General features: G+C 42.9%; 1 protein-coding gene across 2 annotated transcripts in view; it reads right to left on the reverse strand.

Moving 5' to 3' along the window:
• Positions 1–537: 537 nt before the first annotated feature.
• mlec (malectin) overlaps positions 538–14,666 on the reverse strand; it is a 58,417-nt gene continuing 44,288 nt past the window's right edge. Inside the window, exons 5-6 of one of the 2 annotated variants that reach the window (XM_070886305.1) lie at positions 7,692–7,724; positions 538–3,175 (exon numbers count right to left, since the gene is read on the reverse strand). In XM_070886305.1, the coding sequence (XP_070742406.1) occupies positions 2,949–3,175; positions 7,692–7,724 (260 nt within the window). In that variant the 3' untranslated portion in view covers positions 538–2,948. The remainder of the gene's footprint in view (positions 3,176–7,691; positions 7,725–14,666) is intronic. The other variant, XM_070886306.1, reaches the window with a different exon arrangement.

Consider the following 14,666-nt stretch of genomic DNA (forward strand, 5'->3'; position numbering starts at 1 on the left):
AGCACACTGTAGTTGGTGCACAGCACACAAATATTTCTGTCCAAAGGCAGAAAACCCTGCTTTGACAGGTTAAGTACTTTACATGTACTGTTATTCAGGGCCTATAATGCAGTCTTTCACGCATCGGAATACATGTGACATAAAAATATCTCTTATCTTCCCCCTTCTCGTTATATACTGCTGATTAAAACCACCAGAGAGTGCAAATTAATACAAACATACCCTCAACCCACATTCCTGAGAGCTCCAAATAAAAGCCAAGCTACAAATTAAAACAAAATTTATACACACACACACACAAACAAAAATCAAGATTACACCATAAGCACAGATCCTACCTACATCTTTTAGGGTTTAGGTTAGCCAAAAAAAAAAACATCTAATCTATTGAACCCCCAAAGTTAAACAGCAGTTTCCTCTTTGGGACAAGCAACTCTAAACTTCAAGCACTTTTTGTTCTCTACTCCCTCTCTCTCCCCCCTTCCCCCCTTCCCCCCTTCCCCCCTCCCGCACCCCCCCTCCCCCCACACACCTCCCTCCCTCCATGGAAAAGAAATAGTTAAAGCCTCCTTGTGAACACAGGTTCAAGCTATGCATGATGCTTGAAATTATTTAGGGTTTTTCCGCAGTATAAACCATCATTAAAACTGTCAATGTCCACAATTTACAGGGTTTCTCCTTTCATCCAATATCACGTGGGTTATTGAATGTTTTTCTCTTGGGTATTGTAATTATTTGCTTTCCACAATTCAAAAGTAGCTTTTTGGAATTGTTTTCAAAAGGTGAAGTGTCTTCTGTTTGTGGGAGCTTGAAAAAAGAAAATACGAGTATTTATATAAGCTGACTAGAAATGTTCCACATTCAATTATTTACTTTTTTTGGGGGGAGTGCTGTGACTGTTCTGTAGGTACCACAGGACCTAGTTTTAAAACTGAAATGTCAAATACTTGCGATATCCTTTCTTTGTTAGTCTAACTGAAGTGTAAGCTAAACTTCTGAAAGAGGTAAAATGCAAACAGTACAGTTTATCAGTAAACCCCAACATCACCCCCTCCAAGTTGTTCATGTTGGTTACAGGCTTCAAATTTCGGTTCAGGCAGTATTCTACGTAGGCATCTGTGCAATGATTTTTTGGGGGAATTCTGAAGTGACTACTTTGTGTAGGAGCAAAGCCTGATTGGCAGTAGTGCCCTGTCCTTACGATAAGCCTAGGCAGAAGGCCACAATTATAGTAAAATGGAAGCAGGCATAACTGGAGGGGGAAAAAAAAAATGGCACAATTTAAAAAAACTATTTTGAAGACGATCTCCCATTTTCAGGTCTGCTGCCAAGAAGGTGTGTAAAAACCCTTCTCCCAGAGCATGAACACTACCCACTGTAGCCAGCTGCCAAGAACCTCCCGGTACGATCCTTCCCTCAGATTCTCCATTTCAGGAAGACATTGCAGCTTCCACTCAGCACCACCCAGTTGGCACAGCTCGCACCGGGTGGAGGGACGGGTCAAACCCACTCCGTGACTGAGTGTGTTAATGCTCTGACACTCTCAGCCTCACTGCTAGTGCGCAATCACTTTTAGATGGACCTGGACAAAGACAGGATACAGACATCAGTTAACGCTAACTTTTTTTGGGGTGTGCTTATCGGTCAAGTAACTGATCCAAATATTTTACATGAGCTGACAGCAGAATAGATGTGCCCCTCACGCAAGCTTTAGGCAGCACTGCCAACAGAACAGATGTGTAATCACAACTGGTACATGGTCACTCACACAGGCCTTGTTAAAGATGTATTAATAAACAGTGTTTAGGGATTTCAAGTTTTGCTGCTTTTATCATACAATCAATTTCAAATATCTTTCACTGGGGAACCTGAGAATGGAAACATAGAAAATAGAAGGAAGAATTTTTTTTAAACTGCAAATGCTGGAAATCTGGAATAAAAACAGAAGATGCTACACGGTAGGTCTGTCAATACCTAAAAAGAGGGAAGATGGGTTACTGTTTCAGTTCTGACAAAGTATTCACATGTAAAACATTTTCTTTTCAGGTGCTGACAGAACTGCTATATATTGCTTCTATTTTTATTATTGAAATTTTAAGGGAATTTGTTGTTATAATCCATTAGAGTAGGCCAACGAAAGGAATACATTATTGTGGATTGATCTTTGAGCATTGTATCAAACCACTGGGTGAAACCTGAAGATGCCGTGAAACGAACATTACTTTTTCACAATCCCTCAAAACCTCAAACCCATATACCCATTCCATTAAGTACTAAGCAGCCACTTTCTATCCAGGTTTGAGATACCAGCTTAAATCAGATTGTTTTAATAGACTGACAGTTCATTATTCAAGAAAACAAATCCTTCATGCCAGTGCCCAAGTGTAGACATAGTATAGCAAAGGAGGGGATGGAACGACTCAAAAAATATATATATGAGTGAATCACCATTAATTTGCCTATAGTACCTTTTTCATTTAAAATTCTCCATTCAAGTTTTACCAGTGGACTTGTGGGTTTCCTTAAACACTGCTAATGGTAAATAGTTCATATACTAGGTGTACAGACTTCACATTCAGACAATTGGTACATTTTTCCCCCAGTCTAAATCAGCAAGTCCTTTAAACCATACCTTAACTGTAGCTAAAAGGCAACAGAAACACCTTTGTTCCAGCTACTGGCTTCAGGCATTCAACTATTTGGGGCTTTCAATTTTATGCTTCAGAATTATTGCAGGAGTTTTTCTTTAAATGGGAACAAATATCTATTAACAAAAAAAAACTTATTGCAATTCAAGCCTTCAAACGTCAGTACAAACCATTTCTCTTCCTTCCCCCCTCAATTCTGAAAACAGAGGGAACAGAAACAAACTGCTTCAAACAGACTGCCCCCATGCTGTGACATAGCTCCTCACCCACAAGCACCACTGTACATGCGAATTGCATCTCTCATAATCGACAGAGACAAAACAAGGTGGGAATGAAGACCCCAAAGGCAACTAAAATGGGAAACATTAGGCTGCTGTTGTCTGAGGCGTATGGATCTGGAGTTCGAGGTCCCGACTTCACCTTCTTTTTGCTTAATGTCTTCTTCTCGCTACCCTCTTCATAATCTTCCTCTTCTTCCTCTTCCTCCTTTTTTTCTAGGCCAGGGTGAGGCAGAAGTTTGGGAACATCTGTAATTGAGCAAAAGTTAATCATTGTTAAATTAAGAGATTTAACTGTAGCCTGTTAACATTCTAAACTGCAACAATGTAAAAACATTAGGGGACATGAGGGGAGACAAGCCAAACTCGATTTGCACATTTCTCAATTACTCTTCCATCTTTCCAGGACAATAATTTTATTGTCATTTTTATTGACTTGATCACGAGCCCAATAGCAGGCACTATTTAGATGAGTTCTCGCTCGCCTACCCATTTCTCCTCCTCCCACTAGCTCAACATTCAAAAGTAGCTCTTCCTAGTTGTCAACTCAACGTTTCAGAAGCAAAAGGAAATATACATAGCTAACAATCTAACTAAAATGAATACAATTAATTAACGTGTAGTTTGAAAAACCCTTTTGATTCTTTAGTACTGAGCAAACATATTAGCCAGACCTCGACTTCACAGCCCATGAAATGAACTGAGGAGGACAGTGAAGAGCTGGTGACCCGACCTACAGAGGCTTTACTTTAGGTTGAAAGGCTCTAAACACTCCCTGTGCTCTGGGTATCTCGTGATGTACTAAGCTATATATCCGTGCAAACAAAAAGGTGTTTCAAAAAACATAAAGCATTACAATCAATGCATCGAGATGATTTTTATGCTTGAACTCTTGCGTGTTACAGATTATGGATAAATGAGAAGTGATGGTTTTGAGAGGGTGTGACTTTCTGTACTGCATTTTCAAGTCAATACAAGGGTCACAAATGTACAACTTTGGTTGTGGCAATTGAAAATTGTCTCCATTTTGAGCTACTATTGATTGCATAAGTGTAAACAGCAGTTTCTTTTGGTATCCTGAATGAAATACTGACTTATGCAGTGTTTGATAACATGTAGATGGTGTGAAGCTATCCAGAAACAAAAGTATATGATGTTCTGTAAGACACGTGTTTAATTGAAAGTTGTAGGAAGCATCTATTTTTCAATTATAACAATATTGTTAAAGGAGAAAACCCATTTTCAAGCATCCACATATATCAATAAATTTACTCTCGCTAGGAAACAAATTTCCTAGGTTAATGACGCTCCTAGTTCAAATCTATAATTTCTTTTTAGTTCAATAGTTCATTCATGAATTCTGAGGTGTGGGCAGATAGAGAACACTCAGTAAAGTGAGGTTTGTATTAAGTACATCTCAACTCAAGGTCAAACAACATCAAGACTACAAGAGCCTAAAAGATCAAAGACAGCTAGAATGTGTCAATCCGTAGACAGTTATTTTCAAAGACTTTACTTTAAAGGACTGATTAACCAGTTACAGGGCTCAGAATCCTCCTTGGTCCAAACATGGAGACAGGAGCTGAATTCCAGGTGAGGCAAGAGTAACTACTCTTGACATCAAGGCAGCATTCGACAGAGTGGCACCAAGGACCAGTAGTAAAACTGAAGTCAGTGGGGATTGGGGGAAAGCTCTCCAGTGATTAGTCATACTTGGCACAAAAGGAGATTGTTGTAGTTTATTGGAAGCCAATCATTTCAGCCCCGGAACATTGCCGTAGGAGTTCCTCAAAGCAGAGTCCAAGAGGCAACTATCTTCAGCTGCTTCATCAATGACCTTCCCTCCATCATAAGGTCAGAAGTGTGGCTTTCCGCTGATGATTGCAGTGTTCAGTTCCACTTGCAACATCTCAGATAATGAAGCAGTCCATGCCTGTATGCAGCAAGACCTGGACACATCCAGCCTTGGGCTAATATTTTTGCCAACAAGTGCAAGACAATGACCATCTCCAACAAGAGTCTAACCACCTTCCCTTAACACTTAATGGCATTACCATCATCAAGTCCCTCACCATCAACATCCTGGGGCTCACCACTGACTAAAAACTCAATTGGACCTGCCACATAAATGCTCTTGCTACTAGAGCTGGTAGGAGCTGGGGATTCCATGATGGTGTCTCGCCTCCTGACTCCCCAGAGCCTCTCCACCATCTACAAGGCACAAGTCAGGAACATGATGTAGTCAGTTTGAATGGCACCTTATCCAATAACTTAAACATCCATCTCCCCCACCACCGGCACACTATGGCGGCAGTGTATACTATCTACAAGATGCTCTACAGCAAGTTGCTATGACTTCTTTGGCAGCACCTCCAAAACCCACGACTTACACTACCCAAAAGGACATAGGCAGCAGGTGCACAGGAACACCATCATCTCCAAGTCACACACCGCCCTGACTTGGATTTATATCAATGTTCCTTCATCTTCGTTGGGTCAAAATTTTGGAACTCTCTGGGTCAAAGTTCTGGTTCTTCTCATCTAACAGCATTGTGGGAGCTCCTTCACCATATGGATTACAGCGCTTCAAGTAGGCAACCCATCACCTTCTCAGGATAACTAGGGATGGGCAAAGCTATGGCAACATAGCCACATCCTGAGAATAAATTAAAAAAACTTGTGAGAGGTAATTGTCAATCATCAGGTCACACCACTCCAAAAATGGCAGAATAGTAATTAAAATACAGTTTCCTACATTACAACACTGATTATACTTCAAAAGTACTTCATTGCCTATGAAGGCCTTTGGAAGATGATGAGACAGTGAAAGCCGCTATATAAATGCAAGTTCTTTCTTTCTGGATTGTAGGCTCAAGGTTAGTTTCCCAGAACTCCTACGAATCCAGAGAGAGAGAGAGAGAGAGAGAGAAAGAAACGCCAGAGTTTTACAAGAACTTGGAACAGAACTGTGTATAGTTACTGTATATGGAGCAGTGCTAGAAAACTGACAAAATATCAGTTTATAATACTTCTGATACCGTTCCATAGCAATACAATAAGTGGCAGATGGGAAATGACTTCACAAAAGATAGTTGCAGTATGCCATAGAATCCAACTTAGAACTGAAGATTTTTCCCCAAGATGGAAGTCAGAATTGCAGAATTGATTTTAACAATGAAGACAACACAAACATTCTCTCAAATATACAGAGATCCAATAATCACAGAATTTATTTAAAAACAGATTTTTTACTGAAGGTGTAAACCCTTTGACTTTTCTATGTAAGATGGCAATGTTGAGTCAATTTTGCATACAATCTGTACATATAAAGTAGGTCCAACTCACGTAATAGGTTATCCCTTTCGGCATTATAAAAACACCCTTAAAAGGAGCTACTGACACATAGTAGGCTATTATAGGAAGTGTGGAAAAACTTGCACCAGCAATGCTACTTTCCCCCCTCTCCCATCTCCTACTACACAGGCAAAGAAAAAGTTATAATTTTATGTACCAACTCATTCAGTCATCATTAACTCTGTCCAGCTGGGCTGTGGAGAAACCCAGTTGGTAAAACAGCATTGTTTTCAGTGCATATGGGATGTGATGTTTTGTCTGCCAACATTTCTGTGAATAGTCTCCAAGATAGATATTGGTCCCCAATGAGATAGATTATCTAAAGAACCCAATTGCAGAGATTTGGAATGTAAATTAGATAATGTTCTTTAGATATCACGTCACAACTGGGGCCAGAGAGAAACCCGGCCAGTCAAGCCAAAGGAAAAGCAAAACCTGTCTTGAAGTAATTTCCCATCTGTTACTCACTGTAGAGGGTTGGAGAGTTTGAGCGTGACTTTTTCATCCGTGGGCAAATTTTTCCAACAACTTTTACACCAATGACAGCAACCACTTAAAAGCATATATACAGTAATGCAATATTGTTACCCCACTGTCTCAAATCATGAGACAACCAGACAAGATTCTATACAAGTTTAACTTAACTTCTCTGCTTTTGAATTCTATTCCTCTAGAAATGAACCCCAGAGCTTTTATGACTTTTTTAACCTGCTGTTAATGATTTGTCAATCTATACCCCTAGACCCTTTGGCACCTCTACTCCATTTAGTCTTTTATTTTGCAAAGAGTAGGTAGCCTCCTTATTCCACCTCACACTTACCTATATGGAAATTAATTTGTAATTTACATGCCCATTCTGGTAGTTTGTTGACGGTAACATTATCACTTTCCCGTATATTTTTCCAGATTTACAAAAAAAAAATCTGGTGTTTCTGATAAAGGCAACCTTTATTGCCCCCAGGCGGTATGAATTCTTCAGCAGACAGATATGCTTATCGGGTTAGCCTGTAGAAAGTGAGGTGCCTCAACATTTCTAAAAATAAAAACCCGATGCCAGAATTCTGATTTTCAAAAGTAAGCTCCAATTTCCCCACTTTTTACGTTAAGGTTTTTAATAACTTTCTTCAGCAACAAGACTAAAACCATAAATCCACCCCGATGCAATATTGGATGCATTAAAAAGTAGCAAATAAAAGCAAGTTAAACTTGTGTTAATCAATTCTTCTTCCTTCTGCTAGAATGCTTCCTTGCTTCACCCAATGATTGAAAGCCTGATCTTGCAAACCCATCTGCAGTAGGATAATTTTATTTCAAAAAGCGGATTCACATATAGCTCAAAATTCACCCACTCATTTCCTCTCCTAAAATATATCACTGCCATCTGAGAGCAACAAAGTCCCTTCTTACTCACCTGTTGCAGGTAAAATTCGGCGACTCACCTCACCTGTAACATAATTAATAAGATGAGGTACACGTGGTTACTGGTTACCCTTTAAAGCTTTGTCCAGCCCCATAGTGGTGGCTGGCTGCACTGAGCTGGCCTGCTCCAGAATGGGCCCCCTCCGATTTACTCCGTGGGGACCACGGAGCTTGTGTAACACAGGGCCCGAAACCGTGGCGCCAAAGGAGGGGCACGCTGCCCTCATCACCATGACAACCGGCCAAGTGCGGCTCCACTACAGCTTCTGCTTACAGCACATGGAACTTTCCCGAGCCAACACAACCAACCCCTCGCCTTTCCCTCATCATGTGGCTGCTGCCCCAACTCTTGTGTAACTTTCCAATTGGGATCGGCTCCGAGGTTGCAAGACTCTCAAATGACGGCCCATTGTGTGTTGGGCCCCTCCCCTGCTCCAGCTGTCCAGTTCTCTGCACAGCATTTAAATTTGAAGTGTGCGTGAGCTCAGGGATGTGCGCGCAGGCACGCACCTTAGAGGGAACAAGCGCCCACCACCATATCAGGCAGTGAATTCCAAATACTAACAACTCGTTGTGTAAAAAAGTTTTTCATATCGCCTCTGATTCTTTTGCCAATCATCTTAAATCTGTGCCCTCTTGTTATCGACCCGTCAGCCATTGTAAACAGTTTTTCTTATCTCAACCCTTCATGATTTTAAACACCTGTATCCAATCTCCTATTAGCCTTCTTTGCTCCAAGGCAAACAACCCCAGCTTCTCCTCATCCATGGGACCATTCTAGCAAATCTTTTCTGCATCCTCTCCCAAGCCTTCATGTCCTTCCTTGGAATGCACTGCCTGATACGGTGGTGGGCACGGTTCCCCCTAAGGTGCGTGCCCGCACACATCCCTGAGCTCGCACGCACTTCAGATCCAGCTGAAGCTGAACTAGTGCTTCATATGGGTTTAGCATAACTTCCTGGTTTTTGTTCTCTATTCCTCCATTTATAAAGCCCAGGATCCCATATGCTTTATTACCTGCTTTGTTAACCTATCCTGCCACCTTCAAAGATTTGGTGCACCAATACCCCCAGGTCATGCTCTTCTTGCACCCCCTTTAAAATTGAACCATTTAGCTTATATTGTCTCTCCTCATTCTTCCCACCAAAATTCATCACTTCACACTTTTCTGCATTGAATTTCATTTGCCATGTATCCGCCCATGTCCACTTGAAGTCTATTACTATCTTTCTCACTCTTTACTACACTTCCAAATTTCTTGCCATTTGCAAATTTCAAAATTGTGCCCTGTACCCACAAGTCCAAGTTTGCATATCAAAAACAGCAGTAGCCTTGTACTGAACCTTGGGGAATGCCACTGTATACCTCCCTCCTGTCCGAAACACAGCCATTCGCCACAACTCAGTTTTCTATCCCATAGCCAATTTTGTATCCATGCTGCTGCTGCCCCTTTTATCTCATGAACTTCAATTTTGTTAACAAGTCCAATATGTAGAAATAAATAGCAGCACAAGTTGTATTCTCCACTGTACAGCTTTCTGTGCTAGCACAACCTCATTACAGTACGTTCCTAGAGCTTACAATTGATTTTATGTAACGGCTTATAAACTTGTCTCAGGTACAAACCTATGCTGTAGGGTCCATAATTCTGCAAGATGCGGCTCACTGTGAAATCTGGTACATTGGGAGCACCCACAATTTCATACATATTTCAAGAAAAATCTCGTTGTGCCACAGCCGCTCAGCTTACAGCAGAGTGTGATTTGTGCAATCATCTTTATAGCATACAGGATTCAATGTTTTTTTTAAAATAAAGTTTCATTTAGAAAGTTAAAACAATGAATTTGAAACCAGTCACAAGAGGATAGTTTAGGGCAGTTTACAAAAGATGCAGAACACAGAACGTTCCAAACGCTACATCATTGGATTTGGTTATAGGAGAATGTATGTGTAGTAGAGAATACGTTCAATGGAGCATGCATTAGGCTAGAAGCAACTGCTGGCTTGCGTTATTGTAGCCTGGTAAAATTTTTCTAAGTCTTTCTGTGCTCCCAGAACCAGGGAATCACTTGGATACTGTTTTTTTTTTAAAGCCCATTTATACTCACACAGCGAGTTTCTGTTTTGGACAAGCACAATAGAGATCCCTAGACTGGAGCTGCTTGGTGGATCAACTAACAAGACGCATTTCACACTGGGACAAGAGGGATTTGTTGTTTTCCTCACAATAGGATACTTATCGCCGCAGCTCTGCTGAAAACGGATATAATCTGCCAATTATTGGTAAGCAGGTTGGGGTGGCTGTGACTGCTGGAACCCCATCCTCTAACCATGTCTGAATGTGGGAAGCCACACCACTCCATCTTTCCCTGTCCACTTTTTCAACATGTTAAAAAATTTAAACTCAAATATATTTCGCAGTAGTCTTGGGCAACACAACTTGGCATATTCAGTGAAATGTTTTTTTTTAAATACATTGCTATTTTGGGAGCAGAAAGAAACCCAAGTAAAATTCTCAGAGCAGAAGTGAAGGGAAACCAAATCAATGATTTACTCAAATATGAATGTCGAGTTTAAAGAACATCCATTACATATGTGCTCATCAAAGGTCAGCCTTGCATGGAGTTCAATGACATTTTACTATAATTAGGGTAATTATTACCAGGCAACTTATTGCAAAAGGAAATAATTGTAACCCATTAGAAGTAAAAGTTAAAAAAAAACAGGGCCATTTAGTGCCTTCATTTCCTCTGAGCCAGCCTGTAAATAAATAGTCACTATTTTAAGGAATACCAGATTCATTATATTGACCAGTTTAATTCTATAAATAAGTTTGAACCAAGCACTTCAAGATTTAACAATCTATTTGTTTCCCTTTCTTCCCCACCATTCTGCAATATCCGAGTGAAAATGGGTCACTTGAACGCAGGACACGTTACAAACAGTACAGCGAGGACAGTGAAATTCACAGGCCAGATGTTAAAGGCATTGCTGGTGTAGAACTAAGTCAGAGTGCAGCTCCCATTCCTGGTCTGTGCCAAATTACTGGGTCTCAAACAGGCCAGCAGTTAGGGCACGACAACTGGCTTTTCTTTCATCCTTTCTAGGACTGCGAGAGAGAGAGAGAGAGAGAGAGAAGCCCCTTCAGATATGGGGTAGTATTCATCAGCAGGCCGGGGCCATTAGAGGGAGCAGAGTGTGGCAGCCCGGCCCGGAAATCGGCGCGGTCCCGACCTGCAACACCATCAGCAGGCCAGGGCTATTAGAGGGAGCAGTGTGTGGCGGCCCGGCCCCAACCTGCAACACCATCAGCAGGCCAGGGCTATTAGAGGGAGCAGTGTGTGGCGGCATACCACTGCAGGGAGGGCGACGGTCGACTGCAGTGCGGGCAGGTACAGCAGGAGTGGAGAAGTCGGGCGAAGGAGCGGCAAGAGTTCGTAGAGGGATATGATCAGGGCCCAGGAGAGGCGAGGGCCCAGGGGCAGCACGGGCCAGCCCACACTGCGATGTGTGTGCGCACTTGGTCCGTGGAGCAGAGCTGGTCTCCAGTCATCTTGGTTAATCCTTGCCACTGGACCAAGACCTAGCTCTGTCAAGCCCGTGTGGTGGCTGGGGTACAACAGCCACCACACGTTAAAAAAATCCACGCACAGGCATCTTCCACCTTTCAAGATTTAGTTCGGGATCCTGAATATTAGGTCCTTCATTGAAACACCCATGAATTCATCCCTTTTCGGCGTGGAAGCAGGTCATCCTCGTTTCGAGGGACTGCCTATGATGATGATGAGTATTCAAATCTTGGATGATTGGGTATTAATAATTATGCTGTTCAGTTGGAGGTCTACCAGAGATACCTTGCAGAAATAGTATCATAGGGTTTGCTTGATGGATCAGTGACTTTATCCAGTGAGTACGTGAACCAGAAAGATGCATGGTTTGATCTGAATGTATTGGATTAGTAACTGGCCTCAGCACCCTGCTAAGGAAGAGGAAGGAAAAGAGGAAGTGGGGGGGGGCGTGGGAAGCCAGTGCTCTTAATCCAATAAGCCCCGATAGGAATAAGTTCTGGTGACTCACAACTCGTGTGTGGATAGTGAGCGAGGGCAGGATAGGGCTTCCGACAGTTGAATAACCCGCTGGCCGTCTAAACTCACACATTAATAATGACAACTTGGGTGGTGTGCTGCAAAGTAGTCAAACATATCCCAGCAAGGAGTCAATGCCATCAGAGGAGGAAAGTAAAGTGGCAACATTCCAAATTTGAACTCTAGTTTGATTTTGTGAACAGCTAGCAATTTTATGATACAGCTCAAAAGATACCCTTCAATTGCACCTGCACACCAATGTTAATTTGCATTATGGCCCTGGTCAGATACAAAGTATTCCAGGTGACTTTCTCCTCCGCCCCTTCATTTTACTAAATGTTTGCATAATGGCTTTATGGAGTTAGAAAATGCTATAGGAAGGTTAAAATTGAGATACCCATCTTTACCAGTATTAAATTAAAGCACTTATTACACCATCCTTGGTTAATGCATAATTTTGGATCCAAAAATGAACCTGATAGTCTGAATCATCACTGGCTCCGGAAGCCATTAGTTATCCTCTCATTTGTATCAGGCATCTTGCCACAACACATGCATTCTTCTGGTTCCAAGTGACATATTTTACCAAAAGTCTGAAACTACTCAATTAGTCAGTGAGAACTGTGCCGAATGCAGAATAGCTAGACAGAGATACTCTGCCCAGGCTGTAACTGTTTCTGAAAGTGTGAGTAATTATAATCTAACTCAATGGCAAAGGATTCAATTAAAATTTGTATAGTACACAGTTTAAACCCCTTCAGCAAACTTCTGTAATGGTTATATTACAGAACTGTTTGAAGTAGAAGCAGTTCTGTAATATCCTGAGGGTATTATTTGCCCCATTTACACTGCAGGACAGATTTATAGCACTGAAGCAGCAGACACGTTACAAACTGTGCACATGCAGTTTTTTTTAATGTAACAATTTATGACTTAATTTCTCCCTGTCAGACTAGGGAGGGACTACCAGTGATTATCTCCTGGCAGGTACAAATGACAGTGGCTGGTTCCACCAGTGTCGTGCCTTTATATCGTCACTCCACCATTGCTAGATTCAGAGACACTGGTAAAAATGATCTCTTTCAAGGAGTACAAGTGCCTCTGGAGGTAGCAGTGCCTTGCAGCTCTGCTGCTGCAGCCGAAGGTAGTGCTGACCCTGGCAATTCCGCTCAAGGTAAAAGCATCAATGTGCTGGATAATTTTTCTATTAGGGTTCGGTATGACAAGCAAGGTCCACACAAACACCGTTAAATCTCAGAAATACGAACACGCTATTTTAATTTCCATTTCAGTATCATAACTAATGGGAGAGACTGTAACAATTTCCTCTTCAGTTGAAGTAAATTCTTAGAACACAAGCATGTGATAACCAAAGAGATTATCTGCAAGATAAGAGTACATGCTTTGACAGAACAATAGAGTGAATATAATATATGGCTTATAGCCAACAAAGTACTTTTTGAAGTGTTGTAATGTGGGAAACATGGCAGCCAATTTCCACACAGTAAGGTCCCACAACCAGATCATTAGTTTTAGATGTTCATTGAAGGATAAATGTTGGCCAAGACAATGGAAGAATTGCCCTGCTCTTCACCGAATAGTGCCATATGATCTTTTATGTCCACCTGAGAGGCACCTCCGACAATGCAACACTTGTCCAGTACTGCACAAGTACCAGTCTAGATTATGTGTCAAGTCAAGCGTGGGGCTTGAACACACAGGGGTCAAAATATGCCCGTTCGCGCCTCTGGGGGGGCGGCACTAACGGCTCCCGTGAAATTGCATGAGAGTTAGCGGAGGTGCTAGCAAGGGAGCGCGTGCCCTGCCAGTAGTGCACCGGGCCACCATCGATGACGTCATCGCCGTGTGCGGCAATTCCTTAGCGCCACGCGCCGACCCCTTTCCGCCCCATGGCGGACTTTGCCCTGCAGCCTGCGAGGTTGCTGCGAGCATTGTCAGCAGCCTCGCGGGTCGTGAACCGGGCTGACATCCGCTCGCAGGGCGAAAGTTAAAGGGGAGGTGGGGAGCGCCCGCGCCTCTGTCTTGGTGGTTTGGCCAACTCACCGGTCGGCCCGATTTCTGCCTCCCTTGCATGGTACGGGCCGCCATCATGCAGCCCCGCACTCCGTTTTGGGTGTCCGGCTGTGGCTTCGGCACGACGCCGCCCTGGTGGTCCAGTGGGGGCCACCAGAGACACGGCAGAGTGCGCAGCGGCCCTCCCCTTTAGCCGAAGGGAAGGGGCGTTGAAACCCATCAGTGCTACGCAGCTCGCCCAGTAGCGCCCTGGAACCCAGCCCTACAGGAAGTGGAGTGCACGAAATTGCGCTCCACTTCCTGTGATGGGTGGTAACCACAATTTTATGTTTGGAGCGGAACATCCACGCCGGGCACGGGAAGTCCCGCCCAGAGTCGGTTACCGCCCCCAATTGGGCGCTGGGGAATTTCTCCCCCACGATCTTTTATCAGAAGCACGAGTGTTACCAACTGAGCAAAGGCTGACACTTTGTACATAGTCTACAATCCTGTAGCACTGGAGGTGCTCTTGGCCTACTTCCTAATTGCACTGGAGGCAGGAAGTTTGCCTTTAGCAATGATGGTCAGGATCACGCTGTAGGTATCCTGCAGTGAAGGTATTTAGTGCTCCTGCTTGGTGCCCAGCAACAGTCAATAGCAAAGAATGCATATCTATAGGCACTGGGTAAGGATCTAGCTTGACTATGATTCCCCACCCACCCCCACTGATCAAATAGGATGCTGATATGCATTAACAAGGCACACACAGAGATTGCCCACTTGGGCAAGGTAGCAGAGGACTGCTGGCTTTTGTAGAACTGCACTATAGCAAAAGTTAGCACCTTCAGCATAGGAGGGGAGAAAATTGG

The sequence above is a fragment of the Pristiophorus japonicus genome, chromosome 8 (assembly GCF_044704955.1).
Source record: "Pristiophorus japonicus isolate sPriJap1 chromosome 8, sPriJap1.hap1, whole genome shotgun sequence".
NCBI lineage: Eukaryota > Metazoa > Chordata > Chondrichthyes > Pristiophoridae > Pristiophorus > Pristiophorus japonicus.